At 43.7% G+C, this 26,472-nt stretch overlaps 2 protein-coding genes across 7 annotated transcripts in view; one reads left to right on the top strand and one right to left on the bottom strand.

The window, feature by feature from the left end:
• Nucleotides 1-469: 469 nt before the first annotated feature.
• TLCD3A (TLC domain containing 3A) lies at nt 470-9,128 on the bottom strand. 5 transcript variants are annotated; one of them, XM_008147864.3, is made up of 5 exons: nt 8,908-9,128; nt 8,416-8,499; nt 4,334-4,538; nt 3,122-3,217; nt 470-2,662 (listed from the first exon to the last, which is right to left on the bottom strand). In XM_008147864.3, exons 1-5 carry the CDS (start codon nt 9,027-9,029, stop codon nt 2,393-2,395), a joined length of 777 nt encoding a protein of 258 aa, XP_008146086.1. In that variant the 5' UTR covers nt 9,030-9,128; the 3' UTR covers nt 470-2,392. The 5 variants fall into 5 exon arrangements, with proteins under 5 accessions (XP_008146086.1, XP_054565759.1, XP_028010819.1 ...); XM_054709784.1 differs by lacking the exon at nt 3,122-3,217; XM_028155018.2 differs by lacking the exons at nt 470-2,662; nt 4,334-4,538 and having other exon boundaries at nt 3,160-3,217.
• A 3,441-nt stretch (nt 9,129-12,569) lies between these two features.
• VPS53 (VPS53 subunit of GARP complex) overlaps nt 12,570-26,472 on the top strand; it is a 155,352-nt gene continuing 141,449 nt past the window's right edge. For both annotated transcript variants that reach the window (XM_054709025.1, XM_008147865.3), the window contains exons 1-3: nt 12,570-12,776; nt 14,900-14,980; nt 24,317-24,366. In XM_054709025.1, coding sequence (XP_054565000.1) covers nt 12,690-12,776; nt 14,900-14,980; nt 24,317-24,366 — 218 coding nt within the window. In that variant the 5' untranslated portion in view covers nt 12,570-12,689. The remainder of the gene's footprint in view (nt 12,777-14,899; nt 14,981-24,316; nt 24,367-26,472) is intronic.

Genomic DNA, 26,472 nt, shown 5'->3' with positions numbered 1-26,472 from the left:
AAATACCCAAGTGGAAAAATAACGTGTGTGTGTTCTTTTGCACTGAAACCCTCTTCAAATCATTTTGTGGTCTCTTGGAAAGGGTAGCAATTGAGAAAAATAACTATTCTTCTGCCAGTTGGCCATGTGATTTATGTGCCCAAAAGGCCTGCACCACTGTAAAAGGAGAAGGTTGGACCAAAAAAATTTAGTGCTGGGGGTAGATTAAGGATCCCAAGAAAATGGATGGCTTCTGAGTTGAGGACTTCTGCCATACAGCCTTAACACCATCCATTCAGTGTATCCAGAAGGGCTGTGCTAAAACTACGTCTGGTAAACAGCAGCGAAGTGTTTAAAGGACAAGTGTAATTACCTTCTGTCTGGAATATATTGTCATGGTTTTGAAAAATGAGGGGGAGCAGAGAATGGTGTCTACAGAAGCATAAAAATACAAATTTAAGGTGTGCAGGGCATTTTACAGAACTATGAGTGCTGGTTGCTGAGATATTTAATTTGGGAGGCAAGAAAGGGAAAAGGAGATATCCCAATACCTCCTTCATACCCAGGCCCTCATTCAAAATGGAACATTTTCAGGTTCCCTCCCCCACTTGAAGTGTGCTAGCTCTGTGGCCTACAATTGGGTTTTTACCCTCCCCATCTCCTAATTGAAGTTCACCTAGATAGAGAAAAAAGGGCCTAAAGTTACATTATCACTGGGCTTGAACTCTAGGACCCTACAGTGTACAGCAAGCATGTCAAACTCAAAGGCTAACACAGGCCAAATAAACAAGGCATGTGGCCCGTGGGCCGAGAGTTTGACATGCTTGGTGTACAGGAACCATGAATCACAGAAATGTCAGAGTAAGGTTTGAGGTAGGCCCTCCTGGAAGCTGAAAGCACTAACACATTCCCCTCCCCTCAACACTCCAGCTTTGCGAGTTACATGGATATGAACACAGACCAGAAACAATATCACACACCAGCCAGCCAAGTCAGATCATGGGATGGGTCTTACAGGAAGTTGGTATTGGTGTATTTCACAAATGGGAGTAAGTTGGGAAATATTAGTGCAATTTAATCACCACACGGGTGATTTATACAAGATATACTGACTGAACAAAATAGTAATAAAAAAAATCATTTTGCATTTTTAAAATGGCACCCATTAAAGACTGAAATAGTCAACATTTGAGTCACTGTTACATATTCAGTACTTTAAAAGTTAATGGACAACAATGAATCAAAAGGCACTTTTAAAAACCTAGCTTCTCACTACCGCCTGAAAAAAAAAAATTTCATGGTAGCAGTTTCTAAAACCCATCCTAGTTGATAAGGAATGATTAGTGTTGGCACCAGAGAATCCCATTTGCAAATGGTAGTGAAGGAGTCAGTTCACAGGACATATTTTGGCCAGGGCTGTCTTGCACTCTTGCTCTCCAGCCTTCTGTGGCCAAATGGTAGTGCACTCAGTGGGAACAGGCTTTGGGCCACAAGCTCTGTTAGGAGGCAGTGTAGATGCAACTTCTCGTGGTTTGGAATATAGAACTCCATTTCCACTTCATGTGAAAAAAGAGTGTCAAAGAGTGGGGTTACTCATAAATAGCTTGGTAGCCATCTTTTCACTATCACTATAGTTTTTAACAAGAGCATCCTGCGTGTGTGGATATGGGGAAAGCTGGGCTTGGAAGGACATGCTAAAAAGGGAATAGTATTTGTGACTGTTTACAACAAACACAACTTTGACACTGGTCTTACAGTCAGCCTGCAAAGATGCTGACCTATTAGTCTCTTTACCTCCTCAAGTGCTTCAGGTTCCCATCCCTGCCTCCTGCCACCCCGACCCTCACTAATGAGACTTCTGATTGGAAGTCAGTAGACAAGAATTCAATGTTGGCACATGGATGAAAGGATGAGGCAGTGGATTATCTAGTAAACAATAAAAAGCTACCTACCCACAATAATTTTCCCAGGCCAACATAAGAAATTATTTCAAGAACCAAGTCATCACTGTTTCTGCTGGCCCAGTTTATGTGGATATTGCCCTGAGTGTTTGGAAAGGTGGGTAGCCACCAATATTAGGGCCAGTTAGGTGTCCAGGGACTTACCCTGGTCCACCTGTCTCCACACCCCATGCTTCTACCTCCCAGAGCCCTTGAGATAAGACCCAAGGAAGGATCATTGGGCAAAACCACCTTGCTGCCAATGGAGGTCTGACAGGATCCAATAGTTGTTACTACAAAAAGTGCTTTTGCAAAAGGCAGGTTAGAAGAGGGAGGTAATATGAATATTCTTTAGAAAAACTCATACCCAACTACTTATCAATACCCAAAAGGCTGAGGCCATCCAGGGCACAATTTGGTCCGTGGAATACTGAGTGGAAGAGGCACCCTCACTGCCTGACTCCTGGGAGCACTTATCCGTCCTTTTCGGCTGGGGGAGTGTCAAAGAGCCCGACTGCCTTCTTGCACAGCAGAGAGAACCAGTAGAGCTGGGGAGCGATGAGGACGGCATTGGCCACATTGCAGAAGACCGGGATCCTGAATGGCACTTGGAACAGGCTTAGTTCCTTCTGTTGGGCATAGGACCAATACATGAAGAGGAAAAGAAGGATCCGACAGGAAAAGAAGGTGGTCAGCGTGAGGATTCCGTTCACCTTGTACAGAAGGGTGTGCTGCTGCTTTAGCTGCAAAAGAAGAAGAATGCAGAGTCACCAAGAGAGATTGGGCCTTCAGGAAATGACTAGCTCAAGTCCCACAGCAGTCAAGTCCAAGCATCTAGCTTTCTAACACTTGGAAAAGTTGATTGAGCATGGCCGTATTTATATGTGCATATAGCCTCGTAGGTTTTTCAGCAATGATGCTGAATTTGACCTAAGCCACCCCAGCTGATAGGAACACAGGATGAGAGACAATCTATGGCCTGGGAAAAAACATGAAGGACTGTATCAAATTTGAATCAAACTTACAATTTTGTCCCCACTGGCTTGGAAGACCAATTGACCTTTAAGTCTGTTCAAGGGTCTCATATTCCACTATTCCTAGCATTAAGGGATTTCTCTAAACCCCACAATCTACCAAGGAAAAACGGAGTCTGTGCCCCCATCTCTCCCAGGCACTGTTTCTGCCCTTTCATTCATACGTGCCTGAATCAGAACTTTGCCCAGCGACACAAATGGAGTGCTTAGTTCTGCCGTGAAGATGCAGCCAACGAAGAAGTCCCCCAGCTCTCCCCTAAACCTCTGCAGGTGACGAGAAGAAACAGGGAAATATGACATGGAGGTTAAGGAACCACGGGAAGGAAATTCTAGGGCTGTCGAAAAGGATTACCATGAAGGACCATGAAGGGAAAGGGAAATGCTACATGGACAAGTGTAGACCCATTTAATACTCTGCTGCTTCCATAGCAATGGAACTTGGATGGTCGAATTGCTAGGATCCAGGGGCAACTTCTGATAGCTGACCGTGTCACACACCAAGCTTTCTCAGAATGTCCGTGTCAGCCGGAAGGAATTCTGCAGCCTACTTTGGGGTTTCTAACTTAGTCATGCCAAAGGCACTTAGCCAAGTCAGTTCAACAAAATATGTGTCAGACCCTGTGCTAGATGTTGGGGAGACTTCTCAAAGAATGTAGTACACGGTACCTATCTTTTCAAGAAAGTAGTGCAGCACAGAATAGCAGCTCAAGTAGTACTAGAGTGAGTTACATCAACTCTTAGAGCCTCAATTCAAGCATGTCAAACTCGTGGCTGGCAGGCCGCATACACAATATAGGGCTAACAATTTATAATGTTATTTCTAATTATTCCTGATAATTTCTAATTATTAGCAGAAAGCTATGAGCTTTTAAATCAAGTGCCTATCACTTGGCTGGCACTCAAAAATTACTAATTTCCTCTCTGCGTTCCCATTTCTTCCTTGTTGGGTGAAGTTTTGATGGGAAAAATAGATCTAGGGAGAAATGCGGCTATTTGCTTTCAGAGCCTGCTTTTGTAACATAAATAATAATAATGCACACAGTACTCTCTGGCACTGTTATAGCAAATAACCAGTTGACTGAGCAAATAACTGGTCTCATTTTAAAAAATTCTTATGTTGTATTTTATATTGTCTTTATATTGTATAAACTAAAGACAGAACCTTTGGCCAAGGCTAAGGAATCACAAAGGGCTGGGGGATTGCTGGCATGGAGGATCACATCTCTACATGATTTATCTGGGGATTTAACTGCAGAAGCAGCTGGCATACGAGAACGGGTGAAGTAGGAAAGCGAAGGAAAAGAGGAGCAATCCTGACTCCTAAGTATTGGTCTTGATACCCGATCAACAGGAGAAATGAGTGACCAAGGCAGCGGATACCTGTGCAATTGGCACAAGGACCAACAGAATGGCCACATGGTGTGTGATCATGAGGCGGTTTTTCCTTAGGAAGTTTCGAAAAATGGTGAGGGAATGTCTGCGGTTCTGTTCTTTGATTCGGTACCAGTCACAAAGGTACATGGCGTAGATGTCGTAGACCATATATGGAATCAAAAACCAGACATATTCTTGGGCAAGCCAGTACCTGAAAGAAAGCATATGAGTGGTCCATGAAATAATTATGAATATCAATTATGAAGGCAGGCTTAAAGCCAACCACTTCTGAAACACATTTCCTTAGATGTCTTTACTCCAAATATTTTATAATGAATTCTAGAGGCCCAGTGCACGAAATTCGTGCACAGGTAGGGTCCCTAGGCCTGGCGGCAATCAGGGCTGATCTGTACGGTGACAGGTGGGGCCCTCGCTGGCACCTGCCTTGGCTGGCCTGGGGCCTGCGGGCTGGGGGCAGCTCCTGCGTTGAGCGTCTGCCCCCTGGTGGTCAGTGTGCATCATAGTGACCAGTCATTCTGCTGGTTGTTCCAATGTTTGATTGATTTGTATATTAGACTTTTATTATATAGGATGATGAAGTTGATAGGGTGAACAACTTTTTCTCAATTACAGAGAAAATTTGTGTCAAAAGCAGAAAGCACCATGTGTTTAAGTGACTAGCTGTCACTATTTGCTGGTTTAGCTACTCATTTGTAATGGATTTTCTGGCATTTTGTGATATAAGCTGACTTTGATATAGATATCTCTACCAATGATTCAACAGCCCCACCAAGAAACTGGTTTGGAAGGTGTCCCGAATCCCAATCCAATATTTCCAGTTTAACTCCACTCGTTGCTCAACACTTGGGAGTTTCCTCTTGCATCTGCTTGTAACCTCACTCTAGGGAGTTGCTGGCAAGCAACCCTGGCCATATTCTTTATAATTCTAGGGCTAATCCCAATTCCACTCATTAAGAAAAATATGTCTGGTTATGAGCCTGGAGCTCAAGGACTACCTTACAGCACTCAGATACCCAAAGAGAAACTGGGACTAAAAGACACTGTTCCCATTTACTTCCCCAAAGGGGTTGAATCAATATTTGCTGTGTCAAAATGATAGTTTATCACTGTCCTAGAGAAAATTACAAGGAAAGTCCATAATTTCTATAGTTTTGTTCCCAAATGATGTCATCATTCTACAGAAAATTGATGTGGATAAAAACATGTAAATTGATGTTATGTCCTATGCTGGGAAGGATTAGATTCACTAAATACCAAGAAGAGACAATTTACTTTTATGGTTTTCAAACTACCTGAACATCAGAATCACCTGCAGTGCTTGTTAAGGCCCGCCACCCCCAAGACTCTTAATGGTATACGTACAGCCCTCAAATCTGTATTTGTAACTTTGTCTCAGGGGATTTCCTGAGGAGCCAGCCCACAAAATGCAACATTAGAAATAGACCTTATAGAGGGGCCCTTTAAGATTCTGTTCCTGAATGATTCCACACTTACCACAGCATAACTCAATAATGAATAAACAATGAAACAGGCAAACAAGTAAGGATAGAAAATATAATATACATGCAGGTTAATGAATTAGCCGAATTCCATTTGGGCAAAAAGATGCAATACTTATTTATTCTGCTGCCCGTCTATGGTCTCCATTGCATTCTTAAAGCAATTTAAGTTAAATAACTATTAACCTTTTGCACTCGGATGTCGAGTGTGACTTGACACAGTTAGCATCGGTAGCAGGAATCGAGAAAAAAGCAAGTGAGTGCAAAGGGTTAAGAGCTATTAAAAGCTGATGTGAAATATAACTGGCCTCTCCCCATGAGTGGACCTAGGGTTTTAATATTTTGCACACAGTACCAATTCAATAAGATCTGGAATTGTGGCTGCTTGGTAGAATTCTCTCAAGACTTATTTGTAAGAGATCTAGATTGTAATAATAATTACCTCTAGCCTGAGACTTAGCTTTCATTATAAAAATGACAACAATCCTTGTCCTACTTTACAGTTATTGTAAAAATTAAAAAAAACTAAAAATTTGAAAGTCCTTTTAAATGTAAAAAATACTATCCTATATATCCTATATAATAAAAGCCTAATATGCAAATCAACCAAATGGCAGAATGATCGGTGGCTCTGACACGCACTGACCACCAAGGTAGGTGCCAGCGGGGGCCCCGCTGGTCCCCCCCCAGATTGGCCCTGATCGCCAGCTAGGCCTAGGGACCCTATCTGTGCACAAATTTCGTGCACCGGGCTTCTAGTACAAATATAGATGCTTAAATTGAGAAAGCTGCCTAGAGCTGTGACTCTTAGCCCTTTTAGCGATGTAGACCTCTTTAAAAATGATGAAATACTTGTCCCCGTACCACATTCTGCATGTAAATTGGGGAGATTTATAGACACTCCCTTATTTATAGACCGTCTACATCAAGGCATAAAGTGAAAAGGTGTGTAATAAACAATATTTGGGTCCATAGGGTATAAGCCCCAAAAGGCCCTTTTTAAAATGATCTAGGTGCAGTTAGAGCATCCCTGTGAAAGTAAAGGGCACGGAAATGTGTCTGTCTCCATTTTAGGAGCAGAGAATCTAAGGTAGGGGTGGGGAACCTTTTTTCTGTCAAGGGTCATGTGGCTATTTATAACATCATTCACAGGCCATACAAAATTATCAACTTAAAAATTAGCCTGCTCTATTTGGTCAAACATTTAATTAACTCGCCCCTAATGCCTTGGTAGGAGCACACCGAATTATTTCCCGGGCCTTCAGCTGGACATTCCTCACCCCTGGGGCATACAGATACATAAAAGGAGGGACCTGAGAACCAAACTCAGGCTCCTTACCATGTTCAAGCCACTAAAACACACCGTTTCTGAGGGGGACACACAGCAGTGGTGCCACAGAACTGAAAGTTAAGGAGGCGCAAATATCTTCCTAAAATGTGGACTGGTTGCCTGCTGCTTGCCCTCCTGTCAGCTCGAGATAGTGCTGAGCCACATGTGTCTTAGTCTTAGTCTTTGCAAAAGAGGCTGGTTTCAAACTGGGTGGGGGCAGTGAGGGAGCTTGCCACGTAATCATAGAATGCTCGATTAAAATAAAAATCGAACCCGGCCAAGCAAATGCTGTCAGCCCTTTGCACATGCAATCAAAGTCACCTGACCTGTTTTCTCTCAGCATCTACAATTCATCACCAAGAAAAGCACGAAAATCATGATGGCAGCATTAATCCCAAGTAAGTGAGATCCAGGCACTACACTAGCAGGCCAGTGAGACAGATACCCCACTCAGGCTGTCCTCCGACTGCAGTCTCAACAGGTGAAAAGAGGACACTTGGCTGAGTCAGGGTCAGATTTTCCCTGTACATCGACTATAGCTCTTCAACTTAACTGGGAGAAAGCAAGAGTGGTTCTAGGAAGACAGGTGGAAAAAAAAAAAAGGTTTCAAAAACAAAACACCACCATTGCCCAGGTCTACATACTAGACAAAGTAGACCACCCTAGTCTGTGTCATTCATTCCACTAGATGCTCATTTCCTGACTGCCTCTGGACTGAGCTCTAACACATACAGGTCAGTTTTCTGAGAGCACCTGAAACCTCCTCATCACCTTGAGCAAATCCACAGGAAAGACAAGAAAGAGCAGCATTTGTGAGGCTCTGGTAACCACAATGCACATACCTTGGCCAATGAGTGCTTCAGAACGGGCCCCCAGTGGGGTGACTTAAAAGAACTAAAAGCCACACTCTCACTTGTGAATCATTTCCAAAGGCATCTATCTCATAAATAACTTGGATCAATGGACCACACCGTCTTCTTACTTGTTACCTTAAATCAGGCTTAGACTCGGTCATTCTCTAGCATTTCTTCAGTTTACTTTCTCCTAAGGTGGCCTGCAGAAAGAGGTAAGGGGAGGAGGTGGGAACTAATTATGGTACCCAAGTTTTCCCATTAATCGGCTATCCAGCAGCCTGTGCTGGTTAGGAAATAGTGTCTGTGTGCCACTGAAATGTGCAAACTTGGAAAAGTTCGGCGCTGACATCTGTACTTCTTTCACCTGGCGTTGGATGTTGTTACCTGTCGGAGACCACGTTCTTACAGGAGTGGATGATGGCGATCCCCGAGCCGGTGGCCAACACTGCCTGCGCCGAAGAAACCACCCTAAGATGCGGCAGAAAGGAAAAAAAAAAGGGGGGGGGCCGCTCCTAATCCAGCACAAAGCAAAACTCCTCAACCTGACTTCCCCGAGGGTGCCAGCGCCGGGAGGAAAACGGTAGGGCCGCCACCGCGCTCCCGGGCCCCAGGGCAGCTGGCCGATAGGTAGCAGGCTCCCCTCCCCATCCCGACCAGCGCGGGCGGCCCTCCGCCCTGCTCCCCGCTCCCTCCAGGAGAGGGTCTTCCAGAGCCCCGGCCAGGGCCGCAGAGAGGGGCAAGGAATGGGGAGGCAGCCCCCTCGCTTCCTGTCGCCCCCCCTCTCCCCCCCTCGCCGGGCGCAGGGCCGGGCGCAGGCGGGTCCGGGCAGATCGCGCGCGGCCGGGCGGGGCGGGCGTCGCCGGCCTCGCCGAGTACCTGGTGCTGATCATCACGCAGTCGTAATCGGTCCATTCGGGCCGCGCGCGGCGCAGCGCCCAGGTGCAGAGCGCGAAGAGCCCGGGGAAGAAGACGGAGCCCCAGGCCAGCGTCAGCAGCATGGGTGCTCCGGGCTCGGCGCTCGCTCGGCGCCCTCGGCGTGGCTCAGGTCGACTCCGCTGGTCTCCGCGACTGCCGCGGCCCTCCCGCCCCTATTTCTACCCTCCACCCTCCACCCTCCACCCCGCCCCGGCCCGCGCGACTCCGGCAGCCGCGGGGCGCTGGCCCCGAGCCCGCACCGCCACTCTCCGCGTGACCAGACCGGCGGCCGCGATAGGCGCAGGCCGCGGGCCGGGGCGGGGTCTCGCCGCCACCGCCCCTGGGCGCAGAGGCTTTCCCGGATCCCCGGGCCGGCCGCGAGCGGGGCGCGGGGGCGAGCTGCGGCCTGGGCCGGGGGCTCGCGGCGCGCGGCCTGGTGGCTCTGAGCGCGCTGATGCTGCGCCCGGACCAGCCGCGCGCCGGGGGCCGCCGCTGCCTGGCGGCCCAGGCAATGGTGGGAAGGGCAGAGGCTCTCGGGGCTGCAGTTCAGTCTCCGCGGAAGCTTTCCTCCTCCCTTCGGAACCAGCCCGACAGACGAAGTGCCCGCACCTGCCACAGCCCTCCTCTCCTCCCCAGCTTCAGGCGAAGGGGGCGGGATGCAGGTGGGGGGCCGAGGAAGCCAGGTAGGAGAAGGTACTCCGTGGAGATCTCCTACCATCAGGTGGGATGAGCCCTCCAGGCAGGAGCCGTGCCCCGTTCGGGCAGAGCGGTGGGCGTCCCTCTTTGGGGAAAGGAAGGAAAGGGTGGGTGAGCTTGTGGCTATATGCTTATCGGCGGCCTGGCTTATCAACCTCGGTGCATCTTGTTCCACACAGAAGTCTGAAGGAAATGGCCTCTGTGCCAAAGAAGGCTTTTCCATGCCCTGCCAACGGCTGCAATTTCTCCAGAGGGGATCGCGCCGAACATTAAATCCTGCCACCGAATCCGGCCGTTCCTCTTGCGATGTACACATGGAGGTGGACGATCGTGTCTGCCCACTTTCTGTGGTCCCGCCTCTTGGCTTTGGGTCAAGGTACTACCCAGTCTTGGTGGTTGTTTTGTTGTTGTTGACAACGGCTCTTATTTAAAAGTTCCGGGCCAGGTGCCCTAAATTTGAGTGGATTGGAATGTGATTCCCTCTCACTCAGCACCGATGGCATGGGCCAATCCAGTAACTTCAGTATTGCTGGCTTCTCTCCTTCCTTGGGGCTTACCAAAGTTTTACTTTCCTTTGGTCTGTATCTTCCTCAGCGACTGTGGGAAGAACACCATTCATTTGTGTCTACTGCAACTGAAAAGTACTATAGGTCTCTTCCTGCAAAAGGCTGAAAAGCCCCATAAGAGGACTCTGCCTGGAACAACACTTCTCAGGCTCTCTGGGCGGGCCACTGCTGCCTCATTTGTGAAACGAAGAGGGTGAATTACAAGCTCTTTAAGGCTCTTCCAGCTCTCAAATCAAAAGGTTATATGACTTTTTTTAAAAAATATATTTTATTGATTTTTTTACAGAGAGGAAGAGAGAGGGATAGAGAGTTAGAAACATCGATGAGAGAGAGAAACATCGATCAGCTGCCTCTTGCAACACCCGCCACCAGGGATGCGCCCCATTTCAAGTGAAATGAAAACTTATGGAGACAAAAACCTGCACATGAATATGTGTAGCAGCGTCATTCATCATCACTCGAAACTGGAAACTACCCTAATATCCTCCAAGCAGGGAATGTATAAGCCCATTGTTGCATAGCCATATAAGTGGAATACCACTCAGCAAGAATAAATGAACTACTGGTACATGTAACAGTATGATGAAACCCAAATGCATTATGCTAGGTGAAAGAAGCCAGACTCCAATGGTGACATATGTTTCCATTTATATGGCATTCCGAAAAAGTCAATTTATAGGGACAGAAATCAGGCCAGTGATTGCCAGGGGATGGAGTGAGGCATGAGGAAATTTGGGTGGGAGGGATGATGGAATTATCTTAGGACTTGCTTGTGATGAAAAAAAAAAATCCAAGACAGGTGGATATAATTACATTTTTCTTTTTTATTTATTTTAAGGGGGGCATTTATATTCCTGAATATAAAAATACTTCAGGCTCATTGTAGATATTTTGAGAAAATGTACAAAGAATGTACATTCCATCACCTGCAGAAAAGTACTATTTCTTTGCTATTATTTTTTTGTTTGTTTTTTGTTAATCGTCACCCACGGACATTTTTCCATTGATTTTCAGAGAGAGTGGATGGGAGGGAGGGGGAAGGAGGGGGAGAGACAGAGAACAAGAGAAACATTGGATGTGAGAGACACATCCATTGGTTACCTCCCGTACACATCCTGACCTGGGCTGGGGATTGAGCCTGCAACCGAGGTATGTGCCCTTGACAGGAATCAAAACCAGGACCCTTCAATCCGCAGGCTGACGCTCTATCCACTGAACCAGCTGGCTAGGGATTTGCTATCATTTTTATAGGCACAAAATATACACATACAAACTGGGACAATGCTGCACATTTTTGCTTCCTGAAATATACCTTTTGCTCTCTGAAATATTTTATGCACATGTTTTCATGTCATTAAATAATTTAAAAAACTATGATTTTATGAATCAATAATATTCTATTGTATAGCTGATTTATATTTTAACCCTTCCTTTATTGTTAGAAATTTTGTTGATTCCATCTTTTCTTTACTACGACTTTGATAAAATGAAATTTTTAAAAAATCTCAGAGGGGCCAGGCACGCTTCCATCACAGTTTCACAATGTGTAACTGGTGAAACAACTCTTCCGTTGGCTGCAATTCTCTGGTTGTTTCAAGTGTCTGGGGGAAGAGTGGTTCCACAGGGTGATCTGGCCTCTTTTTTTTCCGTGGTGCATAAGAAACAGACACCCCGATATTACCTGTATTACTAGCTTACATTTGCATAGTGCTTTTTATATTTAACCGTCGCCACATCCTTGCAGGTAAGCAGATGGGAGTGATTTGTTCAAGATCACACAGCGTATCAGTCGTGGAATGGGACTTAGACTCCAGCTCTTCAGAGTCGCAGAAAGTAAACGATTCCCCTTCGAGGGGCACGGACTAAAGCTGGATCTCCCCCTGCCCACCCTCACCCCAAGAAGCTGCAGGCTCCCCCCAGAAATCTCTGCCTACAGGCTTGACACAAGGGGAACTTAACTCTGAAAGTGGACACTGTCCCATCCTACATATTGTCTTTGGCAACATTGCCACTTACCAGCTGGGGTCATTTCTCCCCTCGAGGGCAGGGGACACCTACTGCCATTGACCAAGGGGGCCCTGGGAGCCGAAGGATCCGGGCTTCGGGGCCCGAGGGGGTTGCTGTCGGTCGGTCGCCGCGGTGCGAGGGCGCATCCTCACTGGGGGGCCCTGCAGTGCCAGCGCCCTTCGGCGAGGTGACGAGGGCCCCCTCATCTTAGGGGACGCCGGACTACAGGGCTGTCCAGGAAGAATCCGGGACCTGATGGCTGGCCTCCTCCGGGCACCCGGAGGTCAGTCCTCCGCTATCCCAGAGTGCCTCGGGTCCCGGAAGTGCCTGCCTTCCCGGAAGTTCCCGGCTAGCAGGCCGAGCCGAAGCTGGCTGGGGCGCTGCACGCCGTGGGTTACGGCTCTGCGGTGCGGGTGACCGCCGGAGGCCCGCCTCGGGGTTGCGGGGTGCGTCCGGAGGGAGCTGGGCGGCGGGATGATGGAGGAGGAGGAACTGGAGTTCGTGGAGGAGCTGGAAGCGGTGCTGCAGCTCACGCCCGACGTGCAGCTCGCCATCGAGCAGGTGAGCGTTCCGCCCCCTGAGGGGAGGGGAGTGCGGAGGACGGGGCGCTCCGGGGGTGGGACCTGGGTGGCTCCGGGAAGAAGCGGTCTTTGGGCCGAGGTGGGAGCTAGGCACTGAAGGGAAAGGAAAAGTTGGGGGGGAGGGAGGTGGTGGTGGAAAGGGGTTTCTGAATCGAGGGAAGGGAGAGAGCCCTTTCTAGGCCTTGGTTGTCTTTGGAGGGGGGCGTCCTAATGCGTTTGGGCAAAGAAGCTGTGCTCCCCGAAAGGACGAACCTGGAGGTTGGGACCTCCTGGCTCGCAACCGAAGTTTGGGGGGGATTGTAGAGCTGTGCTTGCATTTACCAGGCTGCTGTGCCGCCGCCCCCAATTCTCAATCTTAGCCCCTTGTGAGTGACTCCGAATTGAGGGGAGAGAAGCGGATTGAAGAGCAGGAGGGGAAAATGTTGAAAAAGGACCCCTTTATCATACTTAACTGGTTGGCAATTTCTGCTGTTGATTTGTGGGGTGAGATTGAAGAATATTATCAGGAGGCCTCCCTTCCCTGTAGGGACTCTTTAGTTGCCTAGCCTAAATTCTCTTTTCAAGTTTATTGTTTTAAAAAGAGTATTGATATTATTTTTTAAAAATATACTTTATTGATTTTTTACAGAGAGGAAGGTAGAGGGATAGAGAGCTAGAAACATCAATGAGAGAGAAACATGGATCAGCTGCCTCTTGCACACCTCCTACTGAGGATGTGCCCGCAACCAAGGTACATGCCCTTGACCGGAATCGAACCTGGGACCCTTGAGTCCGAAGGCCGACGCTCTATCCACTGAGCCAAACCGGTTTCGGCAAAGAGTATTGATATTAAAAATAGTGATTTAGACCAGCGATTTTTTTTTTTTAACCGGTGTGCCATGAGATGAAAAGGTTAAAATCGCTAATTTAGATCCTTATAGCGGGTACTGCCCCTGATAAAAGGAGAAGATCTCTCTTAATAGATTTTTTTAGAGTGTATTTTTCTAGGAGGGGTTGGATTACCCATACAAAGCTCATTTGGCTCATCTTGAGGATGCCAGCCCATTGAGCAAAGGTTTTGGTGTTCAGGCCACACTGCTCCCCACCCACCTCCATTTGCAAAAAAATAAAAAAATCACTTGCTCTTTGAACCCAGTGGGCTCTAATAGAAGAAGCAAATCATACAGTCAGTTATTGTTTGACAAGGATTTTAAGACACAGTTTTACTATTAATAATATTGAGTTCTAGCGCAGGTTTATCTAATAATCAGAAAAGAATTTGCTAACCAGAATAGCTATATTGAGCTGGTGGAATCCACTACCAGGGGATCACTTGATTGCTTTTATAATCCACCTTGTTCAAGTTGCAGCTTTTGAAGGGAGTTAGCCATGTTTCTCAGGCAGCATTCCTTTTCCTCTTAGAGATAGACAGTTCCTAATTGCCAGCTCTCCACTTCCTGACACCGTGTAAAGCATAAAAATTGCTTCAATGCATAGTGGATTCTACTGCTGAGACATAGTGCATTAAGTCTCTTTTTTAATATATTGTTTTAATATATTGTTTCTATCAAGACTTTTAAAATATCTTGTTTTATTGATTTTAGAGAGAGGGATAGAGAGAGAGAAACATTGATGAGAGAGAAACATTGATAGGCTGTCTCCTGCACACCCCCACACTGAGGATGGAGCGTGCAGCCAACCCGGGCATGAGCCCTCACGGGGCATTGATCTGTGAGCTCCTGGTTCATGGGCAGATGCTCAAACACTGAGCCACACCAGCAGGCCGGGCAAGACTTTCTTAATACAACCATGACATCATCTGGTTTAATCTGATTTGCACAATGCCCACTTGTTGGGATTTTGTTGATATCTGTGGAACTTTTCACTGTTTCATATTTTATTCTGTTAGTTGCACCAAGATCTAAGATGTTAAAATTACAGGTGTTGGTAAAACTTAAAGATTTATTTTAACAGATACCTTATTGAGCATCTGTTGAGTGTTAAGACTTATAAAATGAAAAAAGATGTGATTTTTGCCTTTTCCACCCAGTAGAGAGGAAAGAAATAATACATAAAATAAGACAGAAAGATGATGGTTATTTCTAATCCCGTATCTTTATATAGGTATTTCCAAGCCAGGATCCTCTAGATCGAGCAGATTTCAATGCTGTGGAGTATATCAATACCCTGTTCCCCACGGAGCAAGTAAGTATGGAGTTTCCTTCATTTTAGTGGCTTCTGGCTCTTGAGTGTTATGATCAGTGTGTTGTTCTATAAGATTGAAGGAGCCTTAATAAAGAAGGAGTGTTAAATTGAAATCAGACTTCATTGTAACCAGTTGGGGAGTAGCTACTACCAAATACTGATGTTAGAGCGGAATTCTTTGTAGAGTGAATATATTATTAGAAATTGTTCTCTTAAATATTTGCCATACAACTGATATTCGCTGGGCTAAATCTTAAGCCTATATTCCCCAAATATTACGTACATATCCTGGCACCAATCTTAAATAAATTAGGTTTTAGTAGTGTTTGCTCTATTAATAAAGGATGAAAATAGAGGTTTTAATTTTTTTTTTTTCTCATACCCTAATGGGTATTATTGCAAATCCCCTGGGGATGCACACACCCTCCTCTGGAGATGCTGTTCTAGGCACGGGGTATTCACAAAAGGACTCTTGACGGTAATGACTGGATCAGATTCACATTTAAAAAATTCCATCTGGCCGATTTGGGTCAGTGGTTAGAGCATCGGCCCTCAGTTTGAAGGATCTTGGGTATGATTCCCGGTCAAGGCCACGTACCTCAGTAGCAGGTTCAATCCCCAGCCCTGGTTGGAGCACATGCAGGAGGCAACCAGTCAGTGTGTGTCTCTCAATCAATGTTTCTCTCCCCATCCTCCCTCCCTTCCACTCTCTCTCTAAAGATCAATAAAAAATATATCCTCAGGTGAGGATTAAAAATTTTTTTTTTATCTGGCCCTGGCCAGTGTGGCTCAGTTGGTTGGAGTGTCGTCGCATACACCAAAAGGTCTTGGGTTCAATTCCCAGTCAAGGCACATACCCAGGTTGTGGGTTTGATCCCCCATCGGGGTGTGTATGGGAGGCAGCCAATCAATGTTTCTCTCTCACATTGATATTTCTCTCCCTCTTCCTTCCTCTCTCTCTTAAAAAACAATAATCAATAAAAAGATATCCTTGGGTGAGGATTAAAAAATATTCCATCTGGCAGTGATGTGAAGGGTGAATTGGGGAGAGGCAGAACTGGAGGCAGGAAGACCAGTTAGACTGCTGTGACAGATCACTTCAGAGAGATGATGAGAGCTTCAGTAGAGACCAGGATGGAGAGAACAAGATCCAAGAGCTACTTAGGAGGCACAAGACAGAATTGGGGGATGTAGAACCGGAAAGGGATGTAGAACCTGAGATTCACTCATTTACTCAACGAAAACACCTCCTCTGCTTCCCTCTGTAAGAAATTTGTGGCTAGAGGAATGGACAAGGCAAATACCCTCCTTCCCAATATAGAGCTTCCAGTCTACCTTAATAGATAATAATAAAACCATTAGCAGATTACAAGCAAATTATTATACTTTACAATGACTTGTTTGTATAACTATTAATTATTTGTTACTTGCTGTCAAAAGAGTTCTCACTTCTAGTACAACAGTAATAATAGATTATATGGTATTTATTGGATGCTTACTATGCACCAGGCACCATTCTAAACACTTAACAATGATAAGTTCTCACTTTGTTAACATGCTTGTTTTTTGATGAGAATAATGAGGCACCGAGAGTTAGAGAATGCCCAGCTTACATACGATAGCATTGCCATGAAGGAAACATGCTCAATTACTGTGAAAACAGAGCATGCATCTGAGGGACCCAAAAAGGCTTCCTTGAGGAAATGACATTTAAGCTGTGCATTGTAGGCCAAATGAAGGATTTTGAACTTTGATTTCTAGCCTGGCAGACCAAGTGGGCGTTAGCACTTTAGCCTATGTTGGGAGTAGGAGGAAAAAGTGGCAAATAGGCTAGGAGGAGGATGTAAAGGCGAGCTCATTTTTGAGCATTTTGGGCCATCCAGGTAGAAATATGTGGTTGGATAGTATTTGAATCTGAAGCTTATAATCCCCATAATTGTTGCTGTCTTGGCATAAACTAAACTTTTTCTAATGATGTGTTAATTTTTTAAATAAAGTTGGAAAACAATGCATTCTACTATGTGATTATCTCTTTTGAGATTTCACAGATAGCCTTTGGAGCTCACATTTTCTTTTTTTTTCTTAATTTAAAAATGATACTAGAAATTTATTAAAGTGTTGTTTTTTAATCCTCACCAGAGGACATGTTTTCACTGAATTTTTTTTTAATTTTTTTTTTTTTTTTTTTTTTTGAGAGAGAAACATCAATCAGCTGCCTCCTGTAAGCACCCTGACAGGAGGTGGGAATTGAACCCACTGTCTTTCGGTGTACTGGACGACGTAGAGCTCATCGTTTTCTGTGAAAAAGGAATTCTGGGAATTAGCTGGACATGGAAATTTGGGAACAACTGATATAGAGATAGTTTTAACCATGAAAATATTTCGTTTACCCCACCCTATTAAGATTGCTGCCCCACTAAAACAAAAGTGTTAGATTTGAAAATGATATAGGAAACCACTAGGTACTTATATCTTACTGATATCTTTTTGTATTTGTTTTTAAACTACTGTAGGGAGCACAAGACATCCAGATTTAGTTATATGTCTTGCCTTATGCCCCCATGTACATGCTAATGTGTTGTGAAGTTTCTTAGATGACTTAGAAAATTTATGACCCAGGGTTACCTTTATTTCCCCAATCCCATATTTACACTTAGCAGTTTATCTCCCAACCCAGATTTCCATGGACCTTAAGGAAAGGTAATAAAAAGTAGTGGCATGATTTATAATTTCTTTCAGCTATTGCTATATCTTGGGCAAAACCCATCTATATGCCTCATGGACCTGCAGTAAATACTTGTGAATTTTGAATTTAGAATATTTAAAGAATGTCATTATATCAAGAATAAATTTAGTGTCACTCCGAGAAGGAGGGTGTGAAGGTGTCTCTATTTAGTGGCAACTACTGCGTGTCTGTGTGGGCTGGAACAGATCCCCAGATGTTTCTAACTCACCAGGTCCAGGTGTGAGGAACTTGGGTTTCTGTATGTAACAGGGCTCCCTGGGTGGTTCGGAAGGGTAGCTGGGCTTCTAGTCTCCCAGTAGAAAACTGAAGATGACCAATTGTCATGTTTTCATTAGAGGTTTGATTAGGGAAACTAGATGAAATTTATATTAAAAAATAGAATTAAGCCCTAATTTAATTATATTAAGCCCTAGCTTAATTTATATTAAAAAATAGAATTAAGCTCTAACTCCGGTGGGGAGTGTGCGAAGGCAGCTGATCGATATTTCTAGCTCTCTGTCCCTCTCCCTTCCTCTCTGTAAAAAAAATAAAATATAAAAAAAAAAAAATAAAAAAATAAAAAATAGAATTAAGCCTGGCTGGCATGGCTCAGTGATTGAGCATCGACCTATGAACCAGGAGGTCATGGTTCGATTCCCAGGTTGCAGGCTCGATCCCCAGTAGGGGGCATGCAGGAGGCAGCTGATCAATGATTCTCTTTCATCATTGATGTCTCTCACTCTCTTTCCCTCTCCCTTTCTCTCTGAAATCAATAAAAATATATTAAAAAAATAGAATTAAGAACTTGGAAAAAGGAGTTATGTGGAGCTGTTTATTTTTAATTTTTATTTTTAAAATATATATTTTATTGATTTTTTTTTTTTTTTTTTACAGAGAGGAAGGGAAAGGGATAGAGAGTTAGAAACATCCATGAGAGAGAAACATTGATCAGCTGCCTCCTGCACACCCCCTACTGGGGATGTGCCCGCAACCAACGGTACATGCCCTTGACCGGAATCGAACCTGGGACCTTTCAGATCACAGGCCGACGCTCTATCCACTGAGTGAAACCTTTTAGGGCTGGAGCTGTTTATTTTTTTTTTTTATTTTTATTTTTTTAAAATATATTTTATTGATTTTTTACAGAGAGGAAGGGAGAGGGATAGAGAGTTAGAAACATCGATGAGAGAGAAACATCGATCAGCTGCCTCCTGCACAGCCCCCTACTGGGGATGTGCCCGCAATCAAGGTATATGCCCTTGACCGGAATCGAACCCGGGACCTTTCAGTCCACAGTCTGACGCTCTATCCACTGAGCCAAACCTGTTAGGGCTGGAGCTGTTTATTTTTAATGATTCCCCCAAAATGCCTGCATCTATGTTGTTAAGAGTAAAAAATAAGATGCCAAATTGCTTATCATCTCAGTTTAATTTTTAAAAAGCCATATAGTATTTGCATAGAAGGAACAGTAGAAGGCAATATACCAAAATGCTAATGGAGATTTTATTCTGCTGTGGATGAGGGTGATTTTATGTATTTTCTGTAATCAGCAAGAATCAGCATTGAAGTCAGGAAATACCTTTCAATAATTAAGACATTTTTAAATGATGGAATTAACACTGTACAACCACATTACAACAGAACTAGAAGAATGATTCTCAAAGAGGAGCTGTATCATCTCCGCCCAGGGTAGCCAATCTGGATTCCAATGGGGCGTTTTCCCAACTGCCAGAGAGGCCTCAACCCCAGTGAGAATCACTGCCATCGAGAGGCACTGAGCTGATAGCAGGGAGTGTGTCGTATCCCTCAGGTGTGTTGGGGTGCAGAAAAACTAGGTCAAGAACCATTGTATTAGAGGTTGCATGGTAGAGTAAGAAAGAGTGAAGACCCAAGAGCAGGCGTCCTCAAACTACGGCCCGCAGGGCCACATGCGGGTGTTTTTGCCGTTTTGTTTTTTTACTTCAAAATAAGGTATGTGCAGTGTGCATAGGAATTTGTTCATAGTTTTTTTTTTTAAACTATAGTCCGGCCCTCCAACGGTCTGAGGGACAGTGAACTGGCCCCCTGTTTAAAAAGTTTGAGGACCCCTGCCCAAGAGTCAGACAGACCTCAACCAAGTCCAGCATCCATGACCTTGGACAAAGTATCTATGCTTTCAGAGCTTATTTTCCATTCTTTATACTGAGGAGGAAAAGAGATTAAATTGGTAAAACATGTAGATGACCATGTAAAACATGTAAGAAGATTAAGGGAAATCATTTTTGTAAAATGTTCAGAAGAGTGTTGCATAACAGATCCACATTAAATGTTAGCACCCTTTTCCCTTTTGCTTCCCCAGTAGAAAATCTGGAAGATAAAGAGGAAGTAGTCCACCTAACGTGCAGTCAAGTGTTATAATTTTCTTGTCTTTTAAAAGCTGTATTCATGGGGTACTTGGTATTTTTTAAAAAAAATATATTTTATTGATTTTTTTACAGAGAGGAAGAGAGAGGGATAGAGAGTTAGAAACATCGAAGAGAGAGAAACATCGATCAGCTGCCTCCTGCATACCCCCTACTGGGGATGTGCCGGCAACCAAGGCACATGCCCTTGACCGGAATCGAACCTGGGACCCTTCAGTCCGCAGGCTGACGCTCTATCCACTGAGCCAAACCGGTTTCGGCATGGGTACTTGGTATTTTTAAGTGTTTTCCCCATTATTAGCATGTTACCTTAAGTGATATTTGTTGTTTCAGAGTCTCCCTGGCCAGTGTCTTTAGTGGTGGGACAAAAGTTCATCAAATATATGTGGCCTAATTTATTTAACTTCTCTATTGAGGGCCATTTAGGTCATTCCTTGTTGTTTTTTGTTTTGTTTTTTTGTTTAAAGTTTTACATATGTCTCCTTTTTCCCCTATTGTCCCCCCTCCAGTCATTCCCACCCTGGGCAAGCCCCCACTGCCCCAGTGTCCATTCTCTGTTTTATTTTTGTGTGTTTTAAAAAATATATTTTTATTAATTTCAGAGAGGAAAGGAGAGGGAGAGAGAAACATCAATGATGAGAGAAATTTGATTGGCTGCCTTCTACATGCCCCACACTGGAGATAGAGCCCGCAACCCCGGCATGTGTCCTGACTGAGAATCAAACCGTGACCTCCTGGTTCACAGGTCCACACTCAACACTGAGCTATGCCGACCAGGTTTGCATTTAAAAAAATATATTTTAAAATTGATTTTCAAAGAGAGAAAGGAAGGGAGAGGGGAAGAGAGAAAGAGAGAAACAAGGTGACATCACATCCATGAGCAGCCTCCCACATGCCCTCTATTGGGGATTGAGCCTGCAACCTGGGTATGTGTCCTGACGGGGAATCAAACCAGCAACCTTTCAGAGCATGGGATGATGCCCAACCAACTGAGCCACACAGGACAGGGTGTATTTGCTTTTTTAAATAAATGCAGTTGCACATCTGAAAGCATAATATATTTTGAATTATCCTTTTTGGGAAAATTGTTATGACTTAACCAAGACCTTCATGTCTACAGAGTATTACATTTAAGCAGTAGTTACTGTACCACCAAACATCAGTATTTGCTGATGTGGAATGATCTTCAAGTTATATTGTTAAGTGAAAAAAGCATGGTATAGGACAGTGTGCATTTATATAAGGAAGGGAATATAAGGTATGGATCTGCTTCAGATTCAGAGACATCTCCGAGAATGTGCAAAAGAAACTGGCCCAGAGCCATTGCCTCTGCGAGGAGAACTGGGAGGTGGATGGGCAGAACAGGGGAAAGGAAGCCTTGCTTTTCACTGTCTGCCTTTTTCTGTTTGAATTTTTGGTCATCTACATGTTTTACCAATTTAAAATAGATTACAACTTTAAATTTTGATAATTTCCCAGTTGTAGAAAAGATGCAAGAAGAGTACAAAGAATTCATGGCTGCCTAGCTGGTTTGGTTCAGTGAATAGAGCATCGGCCCAGGGACTGATGGGTCACGGGTTCCCTTCTGGTCAAGGGCACATACTTCGGTTGCAGGCCCTATCCCCAGCCCTGGTCGGCGTATGTGGGAAGCAACCAATCTATGTGTCTCTCTAATATCGATGTTTCTCTCTCTCTCTGTCTCTCCCCCTCCCTTCCACTTGCTCAAAAAATTAATGGAAAAATATCCTTGGGTGAGTATTAACAAAACAAACAAACAAACAAACAAAAAGAATTCATGGCTACCCTTCATTCCCAATTTCCCAAATGTTAACACTTTTAAAGTAGTTTTTTTAAGTACCAAAATTGTTTTTAAAAAAAGGAATGGGTTACAGCAGAGATAAGCCAGGTGAGAACTATTATGCCTGTTTTGCATATGAGGAAATAGAAACTCAGAGAGGTTAAACCTCTTGCCCTCTAGACATACAGCAAATTTGTTTGTGGCAGAGATTTGCCAAACCCAGGTCCTCTGACAACTCAGGTTCTGTCACCGTGGTGATTTATATTCAGTCTGGTTTTGAAATGACAACTTGACAGAGGATTCCTGAATTAAAATAACTTCTCTTTTCTGAGATTTATTGTTACCTCAGTCTGTTCTTGGGTTTCTGAAATTCAGAGTAACCATTGGCGTTGTCGGAACAGTAGACAAGATGTGAATGGCCCCATCTGACATCTCTAACACTCGTGACCTGATTTCCTTACCAGCCCTGCTCCCGGCAGGAGCCTGGTCTTCTCCTGCCAGCACAGGTTGCTGGTAGCAGTTCCTACATCACCCCCAGTTCTTGCTCAGATAAAATATCTGTTGGTAAAAGAGAGAAAGAGAAAAAGGACTGGTGCCCAAGTGGTTAAGAGTGTCCGCCTTCACACCTAAGGATCTCGGGTTTGATTAGTGGTCAAGTTCCCATTCAGGGCATGTGCAGGAGGCAACCAATTTCTCTCTCTCTCTCTCTCTCTCTCTCTCTCTCTCTCTCTCTCTCCCTCTCTCTCTCTCTCTCCCCCTCTCTCTCTCTCCCTCCCTCTCTCTCCCTTCTTCCCTTCCACTCTCTAAAAAAAAAAAATCAATGGAAAAAAATAGCCTCTGGTGAGGATTAACCAAAAATAAAAAAAAGATGCTATTAAGTTGTACCATCTCTATTCCATTAGAGGGCACCATTTCCTTACATTTTTTGCTCCCTAATGTTGGAACTAGTCCATTTGTTTCTATTGTCATTGTCTTAAAAACAGAAAAACCTGTATTATAATTACAATAGCAATGCATAATCAATATAGAGCAGTTAGAAAATACTCAGGCAAAAAGAAAAATTTTAAATCTTTCCTTTTCATGGATTACAACTACTGTTACTGATTTCATAGATTCTAGCTACTAGTATAGATTATAAGTTCTAGTATTTACCATTCCAGACTGTTTTCTAGTGGACCTATACAATTAGAAAAAATAGATATATTTATTTATTAAAGTGTAACATTAATGTGGAAGAGTACACAAATCTTAAGTGTATAGCTTGATGAATTTTCACAAAATGAATTCAGCCATGTAACTACCACCTAGATCAAGAAATAAAACATCTTCATGCCCTAGCCAGTTTGGCTCAGTGGATAGAGCGTCGGCCCGCAGACTGAAGGGTCCTGGGTTTGATTTCGGTCAAAGGCATGTGCCTAGGTTGTGGGCTTGATCCCCAGTTGGGGGCGTGCAGGAGGCAGGCGATCAGTGGTTCTGTCTTATCATTGATGTTTCTATCTTTCCTTCTCCCTCCCTCTCTGAAATCAATAAAAATATATATACATACTAAAAAAGAAGAAATAAAACATCTTTAGATGGCCCTGTCTTGCCTCCTCATAGTCACTGTCTCCTCCAAAGACAACCACTCTCTTTGCTTCTAAAATGAGAGAATAGTTTCATTCATTTTTGAACTCTAAAAATGGAATCTTACTGTATATGCTCTTGTTGTCAAGCTTTTTTTTTTTAAAATATATTTTATTGATTTTTTACAGAGAGGAAGGGAGAGGGTAGAGAGTTAGAAATATCGATGAGAGAGAAACATTGATCAGCTGCCTCCTGCACACCCCCCACTGGGGATGTGCCCACAACCAAGGTACATGCCCTTGACTGGAATCGAACCCGGGACCTTTCAGTCCGCAGGCGGACACTCTATCCACTGAGCCAAACCGGTTTCAGCTCAAGCTTTTTTGTGTGTGTGCAACATTATATTAGTAAGATTTATCCATGTTGTTGTGTGTATGTTCATTCATTTCATTGCTATATTTGTTGTATGAATTTTTTATGATTCCATATACCAGGGGTCAGGCAAAGTTTCTGTAAAGGGCTAGATAATAAATATTTTAGGATTTGTGGACCATTCAATTTTTGTTGCAATTATTCAACTTTGTAATTCAAAGCCAGCTGTAGAAAATATGTAAATGAATGGGTATGGCTGTGTTCCAGTAAAACTTTATTCATAAAAATAGATACCAGTCTGGATTTTGCAATAGTTGCCAATTACGGCTATACTTTTTTTTAAAAAGTAAAAATTGAATTGTACTCATTAAATTTTCTGAGATGTCATCAGTAGCCATTATAGTTCATCATCTCCCTATAAAAGAGGAATTCTGGGAAGCGAAATAATAGCTGGCACTTTTCCTTCTTTATTGTAGTCTCTGGCAAACATAGACGAAGTTGTGAACAAGATTAGACTGAAAATAAGGTAAGTACTATATGATTATTAATAATGAAAAATGTGCTTCATTATCTGACATCTCAGTTTTGCTGTAAATGGTCATTTTAAAGAAAAATAATTCTTTTTATCTGGGTTTTCATACAAGCTTTGTGGCAAAGACCTCAATTCTTTGATCAGTCTTCAATTATTTGTAAAAAGGGAAGGAAGCTGTAACAGGCTATTCAAAACAGTTGATTATAAAAGGAGGCAAAAGCATTTCTATATATTTTTTAACCATTTATGCCATAGCGTCTATAGACGCAAGTGGCAGACCTTTTTAAATTAAATTCAAAGTATCATGGCAGTTAATTGGTTAAAATTGATTTTAGAAGGAGAGGAAAGGAGAGAGCTAGAGAAAGAGAGAGAAACATTGATGTTAGAGAGAAACATGGATCGGTTGCACATACACACCTTAACCAGGGATCAAACCTGAAACCTGGGTATGTGCCCTGACCAGGAATCAAATGCTGGACCTTTTGGTGTTCAGGATGATGCTCCAACCCACACCAGCCAGGGCAGCATTTCTACTATATTTGCAATGGCTTTATTTCCCTAATAGATTTACTTTGTGTGTGTGTATTCCTAAGGCTTAGATATGAATATGGGCTTATATATATTTACATACATGTATACACAAATATTGGCCACATACCAGCTACCAATGAGGTTAGATCTGGTGGTTGGTATGGGTGGTGGCCCAAGATTAAACATCGTGATTAATCTAGGATGTGATTGTCTAGGGTGGTCATCAAGTGTCCTTCCTGCCCAATAGCCTTGTTCTGGTTTGTCCACATCTGAATTTCCAGTTTTCACACATGGTAGATACTCAGTGTTTATTCATTATAATTATTACCATAACTACTGGCCCGGTGCACGGATTCATGCATATTGAAAGGAAATTAATTAGAAGAAATATTTTAATATTGCTATTTGCCGTTTCTCTATAATAGAAGTGTCAAAGATGAAAGAAAATTAGTAAAATGTATATTAGTAAATGTTATTGGCAGTAAACCAGATTTGGGGCTGATGGTGCCCCAGCAACCCATGGCCAAAGGTCCTCTCTGGTTCCGGGGTGTGTCACCCGAGAACCGCAGATGCCAAGTCACCACAGCTCAGCAGTTCCTGTGTTGAGCGTCTGCCCCCTGGTGGTCAGTGTGCATCATACGTACCGGACAGTTGGACGGTCACTTAGCCATATATATATGATTATAATTAAACATATTAAGTGTAGATTTGTTTTTTAACTTTTTAAAAATATATTTCATTGATTTTCCACAGAGAGGAAGGGAGAGAGACAGAGAGTTAGAAACATCAATGAGAGAGAAACATCAATCAGCTGCCTCCTGCAACACCCGCCACCAGGGATGCGCTGGCAAACAAGGCACATGCCCTCGACCGGAATCGAATCTGGGACCCCCCAGTCCACAGGCTGACACTCTCCATTGAGCCAAACCGGTCTTGGCTGTTTTTTAACTTTTGATGATGAGAAGCCTTTATTTTGAATCCAGGAGATGAATTTTTCCCCTTACAACCTTTGGATTTTTTTTGGTGAAGACCTCTATTGTTAATGTTTTGTTGAATTGGATGCCTTAAGAAGTGCATAAAAGCCAGTTCATCGTTTTGGTAGACTTTTGCTCTAACAATCTAGTGGAGACCACTAAGTTGTCTAGGGTTTGCACAGATAATGGAAATTCTTTGATGATCCAGAAATCACTTGTAAGCCAGTTATTTTCCTTCTGCTCGCATAACTTTAATGGATTCTTCAAATGAAAATGGAATTGACTAAAATAGATGTCTCTGGTTGAGACATCATTAATGGCCCCTGTTGAGCCACTGGAGAAAGAGGAGCTGGAGGCTACAGATCTGTCTCCTACATAGGTTGCACAATCAGGGCCCAGAGGCGAAGCACCGATTTCATATATTACCCTGGCTCCTTATCCCTTTTAAGGTTCTGGAGGAAGTTTCTGAGGAAAGAATTTATGTGGGGGTAATTTGAATTCTCTGGCTTCTTCCCATAAAGTTTCAGCAACTTTCTCATTTTTGGTTTACTCCATGAAAAGTACTAAAAGTTATATGGGTCCTTTGGACACTCTG

The sequence above is a fragment of the Eptesicus fuscus genome, chromosome 20 (genome assembly GCF_027574615.1).
Source record: "Eptesicus fuscus isolate TK198812 chromosome 20, DD_ASM_mEF_20220401, whole genome shotgun sequence".
NCBI lineage: Eukaryota > Metazoa > Chordata > Mammalia > Chiroptera > Vespertilionidae > Eptesicus > Eptesicus fuscus.
Note: the sequence above shows the minus strand (reverse complement) of the source record. Positions and strands in the feature narration are given on the sequence as shown.

What these genes read in the sequence shown, in the direction of transcription:
- TLCD3A (XM_008147864.3), bottom strand. Translation starts at nt 9,029, where the DNA reads ATGCTGCTGACGCTGGCCTGGGGCTCCGTCTTCTTCCCCGGGCTCTTC. An exon ending in TGCGTGATGATCAGCACCAG is followed by an intron (nt 8,500 to 8,907) that starts GTACTCGGCGAG and finishes GCCGCATCTTAG; the next exon opens with GGTGGTTTCTTCGGCGCAGG. An exon ending in TGGGCAAAGTTCTGATTCAG is followed by an intron (nt 2,663 to 3,121) that starts GCACGTATGAAT and finishes CTTCTTTTGCAG; the next exon opens with CTAAAGCAGCAGCACACCCT.